This window comes from Hylaeus anthracinus, unplaced genomic scaffold (genome assembly GCF_026225885.1).
Source record: "Hylaeus anthracinus isolate JK02 unplaced genomic scaffold, UHH_iyHylAnth1.0_haploid 12001, whole genome shotgun sequence".
Taxonomy (NCBI): Eukaryota; Metazoa; Arthropoda; class Insecta; order Hymenoptera; family Colletidae; genus Hylaeus; species Hylaeus anthracinus.
This window is the reverse complement of record NW_026534348.1, coordinates 18635369-18653844: the sequence shown is the minus strand read 5'-3', so window position 1 is coordinate 18653844 and position 18476 is coordinate 18635369. Positions and strand designations below refer to the sequence as shown.

Sequence of the window (18476 nt, the reverse complement as noted above, 5' to 3'; positions counted from 1 at the left end):
AGTAGTATATTCCAGCTATTAAAAGTAATTAAAGTAGATGAATATAGAGTGTCGTTCAATATTTAATTCTTTTGTGACTTTTGCAAGACATTGTGTACTTGTTGTGCTAGGTATTCTCTCTAATACCTCAAACAAAGCTGACTCCTTCGAGATCGAATGCGATCAAGAACTCGACGGTCAACATTGGGACGAGTAAATACAGTAGAAGGTATTGTGTAGAAGCTGCACGTTGATCTTTCTTGAATCAAGATCGTGGAAGCTTTGAAGCATTTGGGTATAGTACGAAATACATTATTGCAATGATTGGAAATAGTTGCATTAAATAAATTTGAAGAATCAAGAATTATAATTATGTGATGTATTAGAAGGAAAAAAAGTCCTGAGCTGATTTCATACAACCGAAACTATTATTATATTTTTTTCTATTTTCCCGCCCTTTTACAGTTGTAAAGCGTCGACATTCGGCTGTTGTGAAACATGTTTATACGGTGAAAGTATTACAGAGAAATTGTAATTACTTGAAGCTTAACATCATATATTGCATTGTTTGCAAATGCAAAAATGTACTTTTCAACTATAACACAACTACATGAAAATATAAATGCATTGAAATCACAACGTTACGCAATTGTAAAAATCGTAAAAATTTTCTTCAAGAAATCTCTAAGAATGAACACAAGTAATAAATGTTTGAAATTCTGCGATTGTCGTGAATTAGCATTTATTTCCCAGCTTCTAAGGTGCAAAATGCATATCGATTTGCGCATGGTCCAGTGGAAGAACCGTACGATTTCATTGGAGTCGCTGATCCGCAATTTTACGGTGAAATTTTTGGTCTACGAAGGGGTTGGAACGAGCTGACAGGATAACTCGGGGAAAGTAGGAAATACTCGGAGCTCGATAATTTTCACAAGTTACGGAGTACCCTGCCACCTCTGTGTACACTGAAACTCTCAAAGGAGCGCATACATTCTGCAAATACGAACGTTTCCCGCGAATTTAACGTGGATTAAGAAGAAATTTCATCCATTGGTATCCCTTTAAAACGTCTACTCTCTTCCGACGAGATTACGAAGCCATCGAAGCCTCGATAAACTGGGAAATTCAATAATCCAAGGCGAGCCAGAAAACTCACTGACCGGAAAACACGACTGAATGTTACATAACTGAAATCACTGATAAAATTAAACTTATATCGACATCTATCGGTTAAAATTAACTTGAGTTTATCATGAACAAAATAGGTATGAATGGAAATTCTGTGGCTTCACATTTTAAATCAGCAATTGTATTACTTGATCAAAGTTTAATTATAACATTTTGATCAGTTACGAAAATCAGTTATAAAATTAAATAGACATGACGTTGGCTCATAAGTTAGCTATAATATAAAGAATAGGTATAAATGAAATGAAAGAAATGTAATTTTTTGAATTGTTGAAATTCATCAGAGATGTAATTTAGTACAAATAGACGAGAAGAATGAACCTCTACCCGTTCAATGACATCAACGAAAAAATTATTTTTGAAAAACAAAATATAACCGACTTCGAAAAACATTAAAACTGCACTAAAATCATGAAATAATTACTAGTGTAGGGATGTAAGATCGCAGGAATAAACGGAAACGGGTTCTAAGGATAGAAGGAAAAGGTTCATTTATTAACAAACTGTACACTTTATTTTTTGGGAAAGGAATAGGTTTTACAGGGTTTTTCGGAAACAAAAACTCATCGCTTTCAGATCAAAATTTTAACAACATATATTATATACAGGTCATCAGGTCTTGATGAATTTGATGAAATTATTAAATAGAGTATATTAAATACAATGCAACCTTTTCGGAAGCGACGAGCTGAAAACAATGACGAATAAAATTGTTAAACACATTCTTTTTTATTTAACTAAAATAATCTTCATTCGCTATGTCTACATTATCACTGTTACCTTCCATAATCTTATTTTCATTCCTTTTCAAGTTCAATAGTTATAATTTAATAAAAAAAATATCGTCTAACATACATTTAAATATCGTTAAAGGCTACAAAATATCTAAATTTCGCAAAATTCCGAGATCTTACGCCGAGAAGTGTCTAATTTCGTATGGAATGACTGTTGGGGATGGCGAGGGAAGGAAGAGTTCGTCTGTTTTCTAAGGAGGGATTAAAGTGGAAAAAATTCAATACAGCAAACTGAAAAGCAGGATTGGATGTTACACGATTGTAGTCAAACGGATGCTGATACGGTTAGAGAAATTACTGTCACTTAAGTGCGATCGTTACCTGGAGCCACTAGCTGGAACGTCGTCTTGTATATCCAATTACTAGCTCCTTATCCCGTTTAAAGAATAGGGGACAAACCAGGGAAATAGGAGCTTCTAGGATCCATTATAGCGTTCCGCAAATAGATCCGTTCTGAGAGCACCAGCCGTTCATGCCACGTTTCGGAATAACAATAGGATGATCTTCTCTGTTTGGGAATGGAAGCGTTCTCCGACAGACTCTCCTTCCTGGTATTTGCTGGTACCTTCCTGACCAACCGGATATCAAGAACACTACGACGCCCTGTTCGCGAATTGCATGCCCTCTGGTGAACTCTGTTCTGCATTGTTAATTACGCAAACACCTATTGAACTTCCTATATCTCGATGAGCATTAACCAGTTTACCGTTTCCGGCGAGTACACCCGTCACGAGAAAATATCGATATTTTGTCTAATAACGAGAATGTGTACTTGTTATGCGTTATAAAAATACTAAGTAGTAAAATGCATTCAATTTTAATACGATTTAATATCTATATTTAAGATCTATTCCCATAACTCTGGTAGCATTCACATTTCATTATTATAAAAACTGGTGGGTTTATTATTACAAGATAAATTATGGTAATGTACCTTATCAGAGCTTCTAATTTTGCAAGTTCTTTACCCTTTAATCTATTTTGTAACAATCATAATAAATAATAGTCATTTCAAGCCGTGTCTGGAGAATACGGTTAGTAACCGTATTCTCTCGTAATAACGAGTTCCCACTTTAATTCTCTTAGCTTTTATCGAGTCAATAAAATAATTTTTAGAAAAAAAATATAATTGACTTCGAAAAAATATTTAAACTGCACTAAAAATTATGACATAATTTCTATTTCCTTTATATTAAATTATGTTAAATAACCTTTTTGTAGTCCGCGCAAAATTAAAAATTACTTACATTCAAAATTACCAACTTTGGTTTAACTTTCTGTTCGAGTGACAAGACATACACCCTTAAATTATTGCTATCATTATATATACTTTAGACACCATGTACATTAACATTATTCAATGTCGCCACCTCCACCAAATACTATCCCAAACCTACTCAGATAGTATTTTCATGTAGGTATGTAGTATATATATTAACTATATGCAATGTTGTTAATGTTTCCTGTCGTCGGCAATAGAAAAATGAAAAATGAATCTAAGAACTATAAAGTTTGATGTATTTGAAGTTGTTTCCACAGTTGTATTGGACTCGGAATCAACAGTGGTGCAATAGTAGTAATACGTTTCATTGTATATCGATGAAACATAAATTCAACTGGTAGGACGTACCCAACCACCGAAGGCCTTTTCCAACTCCCTAGCGACTCCTAAGCAAAGACGATCTTGATTCCTTCCAGCCATTACCTGAAACACAAATTTGCCAGAGTTTATTCGATCAAACAAACTTAGCAAATAAACCACGGTCCGATTAAATTTATCCGCAGCCTACTATTTGAAATAAATTTTGTCTAACTTTGGTTGTATTTTTCCACAATTACTTCAAGCGAAGATACCACTATATTGACTCTAACAAAAGATTCTATCCAAATTTTCAGTATGTTTTATTGAATTTATAAACAAACCAAAACCAGTATCATAATGTCTCACTGATGACTAGTTGACAGCTTTATGATCACGGGGTATATTTGAGATCAAGAAACCAAGAATTTTCATAAACTAGATATCTATGGCTCACGTACGATTTCTTAATATTTCACAAAAATAAAAAATCGTCGAATTTTACAGAAAAATGTAACATTTTAATTGAAAAGAAAAAAAAACAATTAAGAAAAAAAAATATCTACGTCAGGCCATAAAAACAAGTTTTCTGAGGAGAAAGTGGCTTGAATCATATCGATCGGACTCATAGTTTTCTCAGAAATCTGTGAACAAGATTATCAAGTGCCGTTTTGAGATGAACGTACAGTGGGTGTAGAAAGTATTCGTACACTAGAATAGATAGATTAAAAAAAAATAGCTATTTGTATAAGTTGCGAAATTAACAAGAAAAAAACAATTAATCGATAGAAATGTTGAAGCAATAAGTATTCGTACAATTGTTTAAGTTATAAACTTCATTAAAAAAAAAAAGAAATTTACATTAATTTGCAAGTATATAATACTTCCTCCGTGGGATTTCCTCTTGATTTTATAATTATTGTAACTTTTCTAAGCATTAAATCAACTAGAATATTAGATATTCGAAGTGGGATCTTTTTCCATTCCTCTATTAGAACCTTTTTTAAAAGTACATTTCTGAAAATTTGATGTTTTCTAATTCGAACGGAGCAATAAACTAATGTGTTTACGTTACAAACTCTACTGTAAATGGTTCGTCATAAGAATCGTACAAGTACTTATTGCTTCTATACTTTACTCACTTTTCGCATTTTTTTGTTAATTTCACAGATTATATTAACTAGTAAATGTTGTTTGGACTATATCTATCTTAGAGACTTCCGAGAATATGTAAAATATCATTGATTATAAAAAGAGAAGTTAAGAAACTACAATTTCACACAAAAGTTTTTTGGGATATTGATCGGTGTACAAATACATTCTACACAGTTTTATGGGAAATTGATCGGTGTACGAATACATTCTACACCCACTGTACATAAAGTTTCAGTAGTTTTCGAACAAATAGTTAACACTGCTTTACACTTGAGGCTGTAACTGTATCAATTCTAGAGATTTCTTTATCAAAATGTACCACAATATTCTTAAAATATGTGCCTTTCGGGGAATTCAAAAAACATTGATTTTTATAAAAAATTGCATAATGTTTTGCAGTTAGTAAAGTTTCAGTAGCCTTCAGTCGAGCGCTTACCACTGCTGCACACTCAAAGCTGTAATTCTAGCAATTTTACAGATTTCTTTCTGGAAATTTGAAATACGTAAATTTCAAGAAATGAAAGAAATCAGTTTTTAAAAATGTTATAGTGCTGTGCTCTCTTGTTCATTTATTTCAACCACTATATTCAATGCGATAATTGGAGACATAATCTCGACTGATAAGTCACAAATAGTCGAAGAAACGTTCCTCCAACTAATGATTACCTGAAACCCAATTGGCAATCCCTTGTTATTCAATCCCATTGGAACGTGTGTTGATGGCATATCCATCACATTAACAAACGTGGCATAATTTATAGCATCTGTTACAAAATTCATTGCTGTGTGGTAAGGTGCTGGTTGAGGAAATGTGGGGTATATGAATACACCGTCGCTGCCCAGTTGATTCTGTAAGCACATTTATAAGTCACAAAAGTTTGCTAAACATAATACACAAGTATGATTTGCATTGATTGGATGGAAATATACTCTCGTACGTTAATATTCTGACGCATCTTTTCCTTCATTACGTTGTACTGGGCATTTTTCGAAAGGGGAAGAAATCCACGATGCGCTATTATCATTTGAGAAACACTGACCAGGTATGATTCACTTCCGCAACCAAACATCGATTTTATGTAGTTGAATATCGCGTTCCTTGGTTCCTGTAAGGGAAATTATAGATAGTTATAGATATTATATACAAATTTATTTTACAACGCGTTTTAAAGTATGTGGAAACTGTCTTGAGAATCAAGCCTACATACCAATACAGATCAAAAATTTCTTTACCATTTTGCAAACTTCCTTATTGAGACATAAGCAAATGAAATTTACAGGTGTGACTTCCAGCGCGCGCTGTTTGAACCCTGATCAGCTATTCGAACCGCCACACATGTTTGAACTTACATAGGATAAATAAACACTGATGTACACTCACTGTTTAACGTAAATTTCAACTCAATCCTTAATAAAGGTCCCACATGTTTTGAAATACGCTATATATACGCATGCAGTACTGCTTTCGCAAATGCAGGTGTATTATATACACTAACAATAAGAAGAACACTGCAACGTGAGTATTACCTCGTAGTTAATGTCTCTAAGCGATTTCAACAATTCCCTGTCCTGGAATGAGGACCATAAGAATGTGGCCGAATTGCGTACCCAGTCCTGGGATATCTGAAATATGGAGAATCCTAATCTAAACATGCAACATTATAAAACTGTATCTCATCGTCAAAGAATAACAAGAATCAGGGTTGTCCTTTGTAATGAACGTTTGATGAAATAATAATGGTCAATAAGTAAAAGTATCATACGTCGAGCAACCCTTGAGCATTTATTATACATATATCCTTTTGAAAATTTTCAGCCGCAATGAGGAAAACATATGATATTTATTTCAAGTTTATGCTCCTCTTGTTTACGAATAAGATAATTACAATTCACCGTGTATTTCTCAATCGAAGGACACTTTATGGTCGTAGCGTACTAGATCGTTGAAACCATCTTTTAATCACTTACAACGTTATGAAGTTAAAATTACACAGCGCTATTAAAAAGGTCAAGGTGACTTTGGCTTTTTATGAAAAAAACGTTTGTTTGAAAATTATTCACATTAAAAATTGTAGCCAACTGAATACTAATTATCTTTGGTTCTAAACATTTTTTTCGTAAAATTGTCGGAAATGCCTGAATGATTTTGCAGACCGTTACGATAACCACCCTGTATGGAATGTAGAATTAAATATTAGGTTGTTCTAAAAGTTTCTCCCATGTCATTCATGAATAATACATACACAATATTCAATGTCTAATGTTACATAATCGAATTGCCTACGATTCATTTTGCTCTATTACTGGTATAACATTAACATCTAAGACATTAGGTTATTATTTATATAAATACTGCCACACAAAATAATTGAATGCAAGTCACGGAAGAAACCTCTGGGACAACCTAATACTATTTTAATTCCTGAAAATATTATTTTAAATCCAAAATGTTATGTACAGTGGGTGTAGAATGTATTCGTACACCAATCAATATCCCATAAAACTGTGTAGAATGTATTTGTACACCGATCAATATCCCAAAAAACTTTTGTGTGAAATTGTAGTTTCTTAACTTCTCTTTTTATAATCAATGATATTTTACATATTCTCGGAAGTCTCTAAGATAGATATAGTCCAAACAACATTTACTAGTTAATATAATCTGTGAAATTAACAAAAAAATGCGAAAAGTGAGTAAAGTATAGAAGCAATAAGTACTTGTACGATTCTTATGACGAACCATTTACAGTAGAGTTTGTAACGTAAACACATTAGTTTATTGCTCCGTTCGAATTAGAAAACATCAAATTTTCAGAAATGTACTTTTAAAAAAGGTTCTAATAGAGGAATGGAAAAAGATCCCACTTCGAATATCTAATATTCTAGTTGATTTAATGCTTAGAAAAGTTACAATAATTATAAAATCAAAAGGAAATCCCACGGAGGAAGTATTATATACTTGCAAATTAATGTAAATTTCTTTTTTTTTTTAATGAAGTTTATAACTTAAACAATTGTACGAATACTTATTGCTTCAACATTTCTATCGATTAATTGTTTTTTTCTTGTTAATTTTGCAACTTATATAAATAGCTATTTTTTTTCAATCTATCTATTCTAGAGATTTTCGAGAATATGTAGAGTGTCATTGTTTATAAAAAATAAGTTAATAAATTACAATTTTACACAGTTTTCTATTTTTAAATTGATCGGTGTACGAATACTTTCTACACCCCTTGTACGTTCATCTCAAAACGGCACTTGATAATCTTGTTGACAGATTTCTGAGAAAACTATGAGTCCGATTGATATGATTCAATCCACTTTCTCCTCAGAAAACTTGTTTTTATGGCCTGACGTAGATATTTTTATCTATGTAATATCATTGAAATCGAAAAAATACAATACAATAATAAATGCTCGAGGTGCTACATTCAATCATAAGTTTACTTTGTCATTGAAAATGATAATAACTCATTAAAAGAAAGCAATACTTTTTTAAGGTTTAAAATCGTATCGAATACTCTGATCCTTTAAAAATGAAGATCATACAATTAATTTTTAGTCAATTTAATTATTACGTGTTCGACGCGTGCACCGTTTCCTGATAGGTAACGTAACGCTTTTCTAATTGATTGTCGTACATCCGATGTGGTCGACCTTATGCCGCAAAAGCTTTCGATATTTTCTACGTAAAATATTCGAAGATTTTTCACGTCCAACGGCTTGTCCAAATGTAATGGTATGTCGCAATCGACAGACATCACTTTCACAGCCAAAATAAGATCTTCTGCATATCTTGCCAGAGGACCTTGCACAAACATCGAGATTTGTGAGTAGTCCGGCATGTGTCCCTTGTTAGGAATAATTCCTGTGAACAAACACTCAATGAAGAAAAAATAAACATATTACTAAAATAAAACTGTTAAACAATGATTTTTATCAAGAATCAACGCCTCTTTTTCGTGGGGAAAATGCGCCTTATGTATACCTCGGCCCCACTATGGGGAGCTCACTTTCCTTGACGGACAAAGCATACGCACAAACGCTCCACGATGAAAAAAAAATCATTTTAAACTTAAATTTTTGAATTTTTCAAGAAGTTTGTGACTTTAGTGGCCTGAACATAATAGTTATTTTTGCGATATCAAAACTATCATAGCTTACATCACGGTTAGAAGTATATTTCATATCTATGCACAATTGTAACTGTACCCAAAATGCGAATTTTTAGGATATCGCGTTAACATACTTAAAAAATATGGTTTAGAGAAGCATGCGTTTAATGTTTCACGTTCAATTAGCCAAGTGAAACGGTTAGCAATTATGAAATATTGTAAAATACAATTTGGTAGAAATATTTGGGAGACCTTAACCATCAAGAATATAAAAAAAAATCTATATCTTAACACAGAAAAAAACAGTAGTCCATCAACGAAAGCTAAAGTCATCTTTTCTGTGATTTTGTGATTGTTTAAGATATTCAAGCGCACAAACTTTGCAGTGTTTATCATTTTTCAAGAAAATTATCATTACAATTTAATTTCACCTTGTTTCGATCAGGAAAGATAGATCTGTCAGCATGATTTTACTTGAGTTCCTTTACTGATTTTCACAAAACGAAAATAATTTCATTTTTAATTTTTAATTAATTTTATTATTTTCGTCTTGCAAATTTCATCCATAGATCAACTTTCGAAGTATTTGGTAAAATAGAATTACAACTCGCCGAAATTTGTCGACGTACCTGGAGTAGGTTTATGGCCGAAAACACCATTGTAAAGACTTGGTATTCTTATAGATCCCATCAAATCCGAACCGATTCCAAGTATGGATGCCCCTGCACCAAGCAATGCACCCTGCAATAATTAATAAAGTAGATCATTGCTCTCTAGTCTTCAGACTCTGTCTCCAATAGCGAAAATATAAAAGGGTCCGTTAATTTTGTTTCGTATTTATTTACTAATATTAGGTCAGTAAACAATGTCTACAACATTTTAATGAAAAATTGCAGAAACATTTATTTCATAGTTTTGAAAAATATGAAAGAAATTGTAATTTAATTCTACTGTGAGTTACGGATTACTTTGATATACATAGATTCTTTTAGGCAATAGTGTAAACGTATTTAAAATTTAACCCTTTGCACTCGAGTGGTGTCGATACGAGCCCGGCCGATTTGAACTGTCAACTCGAGCGGCGCTGCTGCGGCGCCCGAGTGATTTGAAGTCTTAAATGGTGGCGTATGCTTTTTTGGGGGGCATGGAAATTTCTCTGATCAATTCATACATTTTGTATAAACTAGAAAAGACCAAAAAAAAAAGGGAAAGCCATTGAACCATCTGCGATTTCTGAAAACACTTGTCGAACAATTGAGAGGATTATATCGCCAGCAACGAGTGCAAGTGTCTACGTCGCATTCCGATGAAATCCGACTAAACCAGAAGCTTCACGTAATACTAAAAGAGCCAAAAAGGAACTGCAAGATTTGTTCTGACTGTAACACGCCTGGAGGTAACCGGGAAATTTCGTATTACTGTGATGCGTAACAACTGACATACGTGTCCTGACAAACCTAGGATGCATCTTGGATATCGTTTTCCAAAATATCACACCAAAACTAAGTACAGAGTGTAATATTTATCGAAGTTTGTTAGTTTCGACATATAAATGAATAAACTGGTGGAATTTTATTATTTGTATACGTTTGTTTGTTTATAAATGTTTTTAAAGTACTTTTAAAGTGTTTGCCGAATTTGGCCGAAATCGTCTGGAGTTTCTGGTTCGCACAAGCGAAAAAAATCTCGAGTGCAAAGGGTTAAATCATAGGACGTCTTACCTCTCCCCCCGATGATCCCCCTGCAGTTCTCCTTGTATCATATGGATTCCTTGACAAACCATAAATGGGATTGTCGGAATGCAGTGTTAAACATAACACCGAGGTATTGGTAACGCATAGAGGTATAGCACCTGCTCTCTTAAGCATTTGTACTAATGCTCCATCTTTAAGAGCCTTCATTCCTTTTTTCTTACGGTAGCCTCCCGTTAGACTCAGTCCTGATTTAAAGAATAATTTGAATCGTACATAATTATGCCAGTCTCAATGTCAGCAGCGAGCCTATGATGTCTAAAATATATGGTGCCATTTAAAAATGTCAAGACCTTTACTTGTGACTGGGCAGACTTTTTCTGCCCGTCACGAAAGCGCCCTGGCCCCAGAAAGGCCTCATTCCCTCCTCGCCGGACACCCCAGTCCAGAGGTGGTCCGCGAGAGTGGAGGTATGTATGTTCGCGGGATAATGGAACTTTCCCGGTCGCGCCACTTCACCCTTCGCGGATAGAGCCGCGTCTTCGCGCGAGCGTGGCAGGTCGCCGGTCGCGGTGTCCTCCACCCCAGAACCCCAAGCAAAGTATTACCTGGACGAAATGTTACCTCCGGTAGAGTCCCGCCCCGAGGGGCCAAGGTGGTGGTTTTTAGTGAGTATACTGGAATCCCACACTACCCCCTCCCACATCTGGATGGTGTCTTCTTGAAGATTTTCCACCACCTCGGTAATAAAAAAAAAGGACCCCGGTGTGGCCGCCACCAGGAGGACTCGTCACCCTCCAAGGATGGTCCGCCCTGCCATCGCCCCGCAGCTGCCATGGGAGAAACAGCCGTTGACAACATTTCCAGAACAACTGGAGATGCCATGGTGGTGGCACACCGTAAGGAACCCCTACAGCCCCTGGGTGGAGAGAGCCGCGAGTTGCCGCGGCGGCGAGAAGAGCGCCGATCGATGCGCGATCGATTTTGGAAAAATGAATTAACAGTTAACCGCGGGGCAAAACGGAGTACGTGCGACGAGCGAGCAGCCCAGATTGTTAGAGCCATGAGTTCCTTTTTTTTATTGCTATCGTGCGGGTGTGTGTGGGTGCGCTTCCACGCCATCCTCAAGAGAGGACCTCAGAGAGATCTGGGATCTAGAGACCTGCGAAATTCAAGTAGGGCCCACTGGCTGGGTTCCCTTTTGTAGCGTGTGTGTCCGCGAGCGTGCTTCGGAGCACCCTTTTCGTCCGCGACAGGATCACCACCGGAGGCGAAACCCTTTGGAGTTCCCTCCGTCCGTTTCGCGAATCTCCCGCGTGACCTTGCGCGGTTTGAGGACGCGCCGCGTTTCAAAGGAAAGGGTCCCTTCGAAACGCAAGACCGTTAATTACCGGCGTTATCTTCTTTTTCGGTTGATTTTCATTCTAGGGCGGACTATCTGTTTGCGATGCCCTCATAGAGTAAGTCGCGCCGGCTTTTCGTGCCGCGTATCCTCTTCGGCGCATAGACTATTAGTCGCCACACCCTTCTCCTCGACGGTGTGTGTTCCGCGGAATTCCCCTCGTAGCTTTCGAGTGAATAAAAGTTCAATTAAACGTACGCGGATCAAAGTTATTTCCTTCCTTTCGACCTCCCCTGAGTTTCGCTCTTCTCTAGAGCAGCCGGAAGGACGAAGGTAGCGGACACGTGCACTTGGCGGCTTTCCCGACTGCCCACGCGCGGTTCGTCACATACTTTTCATTCGAAGTAAGCATTTTTTCAGATTTAATAATATGAGACCATGTAGCTCACTGAATACTGGTGAACATTTGTTAAAAACATTTTTTAATTGCACTAACGGAAATACCTAGAAAATGGTGTCGAAGCATTTTTGGTAGTCCCTTTATGTAATTAATAATTTATAGAAATTGTAAAATATTTGTGAAAATATCATAAAAAGAATTAAATGTTTCGTAAAACAGTTGAGTAAATTTTTCTTCTCTCTTCTAACAAAGAAGAAATTGATTAAATTAGTTCTTTCATTTTTAGGTATTTTATTATGCATTTACCATGAAACATTTTTCTTAATAGATTTGTTCACTTTTTCATTTCTAATGAATGTATAATGTATATTTGTTATGAAGCTTCTTTTTCCGTTCTCGGTATATTTTTAGAACTCTTTGTCTTGTTTACCTCCTGTCTCCTAGAGAATACTAAATACGATATACAAGGAGTCTTATTACAATCGCGTTATGTAACAAAAGTGTGAGTAGTTACTAAGTAAGGAGACTCGTTTATTATGTTTATCGAAAGTAAGGTATGCACTCATATACATACATTTAAGTATGCATCTTGCGGTATCATAAATAAAAAATAATGCCATGCAAGTTATACTCAGGTTTGCTTTAAATAGATTCTAGTGGAAGCTTCTTACCTGCAACGGAACAGGATTCCTTGACGGTAAATGGTATTCCAAAAAGCGGTTTTTCATTTTCCAGCATAATGGCGGTAACTTCGCCTGATTTCAGCTTTGCGTCGCATATTTTCGCGTCGTTCACTGCTTCTACGAATCGATCATCTACTACCGCGTTTATAAATGGATTCACTTCTTTAATTCGCTCAATGTATGCTTCCACTATCGTCTGGCTAGAAAGCTGTAAGTGGAGCAATTATGTTAAAACATGTAAATTACTGTAAGGTAAGTAAAACATTTTTCTCCATCCGAAGAATCTACTGGTATACTTATAGCATCACAAGTACACTATTTTAAAAGTGCCAATGTGTTTGTTTAATTCTTATATGAATAGTGACTATTATTCTTATTGGACGTTGAGTTACTTTTATAACGTTTCAGATATTGGGTTTTTATTATTATAAATTAAATCTTTGTACTTTTGAACAAGTTATTTCCTTATTATATTACATAACTAAATATCTTTGCATTGCTTAGTACCTCATTAGGTACTGAAAAACGTTCACTGTTTGTTAATTATATACAGGGTTTACAAAAAGTATCGGACCATCCCATATCTTAGAATCTATGCATTATTGGGAAAAATGACTCGACACCAACGTTGAGGTTAAAACAAATTTGTTTTCTTGTAATTTGAAATTGGTCCTTGTCTATAACCTTGAAGGTCACTAGAAGGGCGACTTTCATTTTTCAAGTAGAAACCCTTATTTTTGAGGCCAGATTCGGAAAGAGCGGGAAACCTGACGTTCAAATATAGTCTCATTTCGGAGGTCACCGTGACCCCTAGAGATCATTTTGAGGTCAAAGGAGTTGAAACCATGGAATTTTTCGAACAAATATGTGGTCATAAGGGATGACTCGGGTAAAGGTTATAGAGATTAAAAGGGACCATAAGGTGATTTGAGCTTTACCTCGGGGTAAATTTTAGGGGTCATTCTAAGATCAATTCGATTTTTTCGAACGGATACGCCTATTCACGACACCAGATTCGGAAAGAAGTGGAAACTTGACATTCGTATAGCTTAACATTTTAGGGGTAGGTACTTGCACTAAGCAAGAACCTCGAATTGTGAGTGACAAGAAGATTCACGTCAATCAAACATCCCAGAGGTGTCAGATTCTCACATCTTTGTTCTTTATCCTTAGATAAAATTAAGAGTACCTACCCATGAAATGTCAAACTATCCGAACGTCAAGTTCCCACCTATTTCCGAATCTAGTGTTGTGAATAGGCGTATCCGCTCGAAAAAATCGAATTGACCTTAGAATGACCCCTAAAATTGACCCCGAGGTAAAGCTCAAATCACCTTATGGTCCCTTTTAATCTCTACAACCTTTACCCGAGTCATCCCTTATGATCACATATTTGTACGAAAAAATGCCATATGTTCTGCGACGGTTTTACGATTACTTCTAGCGATCTCGTCTGATGGCTAACATCCTAAAGCTCACTCTCCGTCGTCACCGCTTTATAATATTCATCCCCTCCTGAGTCTTCTACCAAACTCCATCGAACCTTCAAGATTCGACACGTGCCTTTGGCGTTCTTTTCGCGCCCGACTCGCGGCTCCGCGTCCAGACACAAAGCCCGCTCGCCGATGATCGCTCGGCACTCGCCGTCAAACGGGCGCGGCCTGTACTTTGACAGTGTCGTTTGATATTCCTTCCCTAACGATCCCTTTCTACACGCGAACAGTTCGCCGACTAATCGCGGCAATTAGTAAACCCATTTAACAATAACTCTACCAAGATCAATCGGTGCGTTGCATTCGGGCGCTTATGATCTCGTAGATAGCCTTCCGGTCGCGGTACGAGTTGCCCCGTCCACGCCCGGTTCTTACCTCTCTCGAGCAGCATGGGCTCTCGATGCTATGGTAAGGAGTCACCACTCCTGGTCAGTTGTTAGCTGCCGTTGTTACGACGACATTTGCCACTCCCGAGCAGTTTTGTACTCTCGGTGCTACGGCAAATTACGGCCACGGATTTCCCCGTGCACGTAAAGGCTTCTAGTCATGAGCGAACCCATCAACTACTGATTCTGACCGTCAGCGCCCGAAATCGCCTACTTCCCCATTGGAAGTATCGTTAACGCACTAAATGATACATTAAATGATATGGTATTAAATGGTATCCTCTGTAACCTCCTTTTTCTTTTTTTATGCTTTATTATTTCTATCACATTCTGTTCATAACACCACGGTTTCAACTCTTTTGACCTCAGAATGATCTGTAGGAGTCACGGTGACCTCCGAAATGAGACTATATTTGAACGTTAGGTTTCCCGCTCTTTCCGAATCTGGCCTCAAAATAAGGGGTGGGTCCGTTAATTTTTGATATATCTATACTTGCAATTTTAATATGAATTTATTATATATATTATATATATATTATATATATATTATATATATACATTATATATTATATACATTATATATATATATTATATATTATATATATTATATATATAATAAATTCATATTAAAATAGCGAATATTCATAAAAAGCGGAACATGAATTGAAAGTTTGAATAAGTTTTCCAATAATATAGTAATGTAAAAATTAAACATCCGTTTGCTTGATATTTATTACACATACAACAAGAAATAATACGAATTGAATACATGATTTCCACGCTTCTAATTAAAGTCAATGTTTTATCGCTGTGGATACATGCGTTGCTTTTTCTTTCACCACAGACAGATTTATCACGTGACGAAATAAAAATTGTGGAGTAAATCACTATAAAGATCATAAATACGTAGAATTCTCATTCTTGTATATTAATTATGAGGCGTAGTAGCATGTTCAATTGAAATGGTTAGTCAGAAATGTATACTTACTTCTCCGGATTTAATCTTTTTGGCTAATGTTGTTGCACTATTAAGTAGCAATTGATTTTTGATTGGTGGAATTTTTGGTCGTTTCCTAAGGAAAATGAGGGCAAATATAGGACGGAGGAAAAAGTACAAGAAATGGACACTAATGTTGCATATGTCTATCAACATCATTTTTCTTGCCAATAAGAATGTAATTCCTCAAATAGTCGTCGAATTTTATGTGTTCTTGATGATATTTACTGTTGTTTAAAGTATGTAATCGTAATAAAATGTTTTCGGTCAGCATCAGCTCCTCCTCAATGTATATTCTACAAAATTAAGATCTAGGTGTTAATTAAAATATGGAGAGTGTTATACCAGGAAATACATTTTAAAAACATGCTTGCAAGGTTAAAATAAATAAACTTCATTATGAATGTAAAGAGCTTTTAGGAACAGCGGAATGTTTGCTATCAATTCACACTGCTACTTAAGTAAATTCAAGTACGGTAGCTGGATAAAATAAATACAGTAAAATGCTTACAAACGTTCCATGATACAACATGTTAAAGTACCTAGGGACATCATATCCAGTACCTTGGAACAGTTATGATTTCTTTTGAAATAATAACACTGATCGATAGAAGACTACACATGAGAAGATTTTAGTGTGTCAAGATGATTAAAGAACTGTTATTAAAATATGCAAAAATAGATTATTTATATAAATGAAAAAATAAACAAAAATCGTAATTTTAATAATAGACTTTTGTTTACAAGAATTACACATATAGACTTTTTATTCCTTTTTGTCTAATCGTGCACAGAGTTCATGGGTTCAACATTTCCAAAGTTGCATCTAATCCACTATTTGTACTGTAATCTTCTTTATATGATTAATAGCGAAAAACGCAGTCTTCATCTGCATTGTCTTTATTGATCGTATTGACTAGTAGAACTATATTGTTCTCGGACGAAGATGAAGAAATTGTTGTGCTTTCTTCTCAGAGCTTTAGATTTTTTCGTTATACATATATGCATACAAGTTACATATACCTTGAAACATGTTCTACGGTACACCATGTGTATATGTTCCTTAGTACTACGTCAAATAATTAAGATTGTACAGCCTATTGGTTATGTTTACAGCAATAAACAAATAATGCAATAATTACTCGTCAATGAATAAGGAGGAACGCGTCACAGAAGTTGTTTAAAAATCTTCAATAGATTCTCACATAAATAGAATAACACTGGCAGCGGGATATTTCCAATACGATAGTTACAACTTAACCGCATGTGACTACCACAACATTTGCCGACTACTACTAAAAACCAAATTCAAAGACGCGCTAGTGGCGAACTATTGACAAATTTCAAATAATCGTCGTTGGGTACCGGCATTAAATGAAAAATTAACACTGTTTCTAGGTACATTGTGCTAGATACGACACTGTCTCTACTTGGTCACTAGAGAATCAAGAAGTGTCATACAAATTGTATCATAGTATTCTGAGTCTTTATGTAAGAGTAAAAATTACATGTCAGTTACAATTTCATCAAAATAGAAGTTCAACGTGCTTTTATATTTTGACACCTCAGTGCTGATCTAACCCGCTCAAAATGAAACTAAAATTTCCAGTATCAATTTTGCACAAAAATTAGTAGCAGATAGGAAATAAAACATGAAATATTTGAAGTGATACAATTTTGATGACTCTGGTTTAGTATTTCTTATGTCAGAAATATGCGTATGTACACGAAAGAAAAAATTGAATTTTACCTTATGCTTATCTTTATTACATTATACAATATTGACTAAATTCTTTGAACTTTTAAAGCAATCAACACTTCGTCGACCATACGTTCGCGGTTTGATCGTTACAACTGATCTTATCGAGACGTTGCGATCGATTATGGAGATTCTGATAGTTCAGTTACGTCATTTGACGTGGATGACGTCTATTTACAGAATTGCGAACTTTATAAACTGTGCGTCGTGCGTTGCGATATGATTTACATAATTTAAGACGGAAACCTTTCGAGTCGAAAACATATTAATTTTTTAGGAATTTTTTCCTGGCGATACTGAACATCAAATAGAAATAATTCATATGTAGATACATAAAAACCGGATATTTTTAACCATATTTCTGTTAATCTTCATAACAAAAAAATGAGACTGTTGATCCATTTTAACGTTTAACCAGTTAAGTATCGCGACTTCCTTGAAAAATGTCAATCAGAAAATGTGCGTATGTGTTATAGTACAAAATGAAGTTTTAATGAAATGGAAGTTGTATTTTTTAATTGTATTACTTACAGGAATAAGCTTTTCAGTAACTGTCCTGATGTAAATAACGCGTAAACAAGAGATTTGTTTTAAAATATCTTGTTTAAGTTCATTCGTGTTAAAGGCGATTATCGCCGAAAAATATGAATGCGTAAACATGTTTAGCAATTGACTGTATCGCATTTTACTATCTTTTCTCCTTTGTTATGTGAATACACTATCGTTTCATCATTATCAATATACAAATGAGCATTTACAAAGAAAAGAACAACTACCTTGTTTATACTCTATACAGTTTTTTCGTAATAATTATTTTTATTCTCCTGTTTGTTCGCAATTATACTATTTTATAGGCCTCTAAATATTTAAAACATCTTACAATTTACAAGTATATTTTCGTCTTTCTTAAAC

General features: G+C 35.2%; 2 protein-coding genes across 3 annotated transcripts in view; one reads left to right on the top strand and one right to left on the bottom strand.

Annotated features, from left to right (window-relative positions):
- LOC128891206 (uncharacterized) overlaps nt 1-18476 on the top strand; it is a 599859-nt gene that overhangs the window by 60725 nt on the left and 520658 nt on the right. The gene's annotated exons all lie outside the window — the stretch shown is intronic.
- On the bottom strand, nt 3459-17711 carry LOC128891228 (fatty-acid amide hydrolase 2-B-like). 2 transcript variants are annotated; one of them, XM_054150598.1, is made up of 10 exons: nt 17556-17711; nt 15797-16101; nt 12918-13137; nt 10535-10752; nt 9443-9554; nt 8277-8566; nt 6223-6318; nt 5634-5801; nt 5362-5544; nt 3459-3666 (listed from the first exon to the last, which is right to left on the bottom strand). In XM_054150598.1, the coding sequence occupies exons 2-10, from the start codon at nt 15962-15964 to the stop codon at nt 3574-3576; spliced, it is 1548 nt and encodes a 515-aa protein (XP_054006573.1). In that variant the 5' UTR covers nt 15965-16101; nt 17556-17711; the 3' UTR covers nt 3459-3573. The 2 variants fall into 2 exon arrangements, with proteins under 2 accessions (XP_054006573.1, XP_054006574.1); XM_054150599.1 differs by lacking the exon at nt 15797-16101 and having other exon boundaries at nt 17556-17703.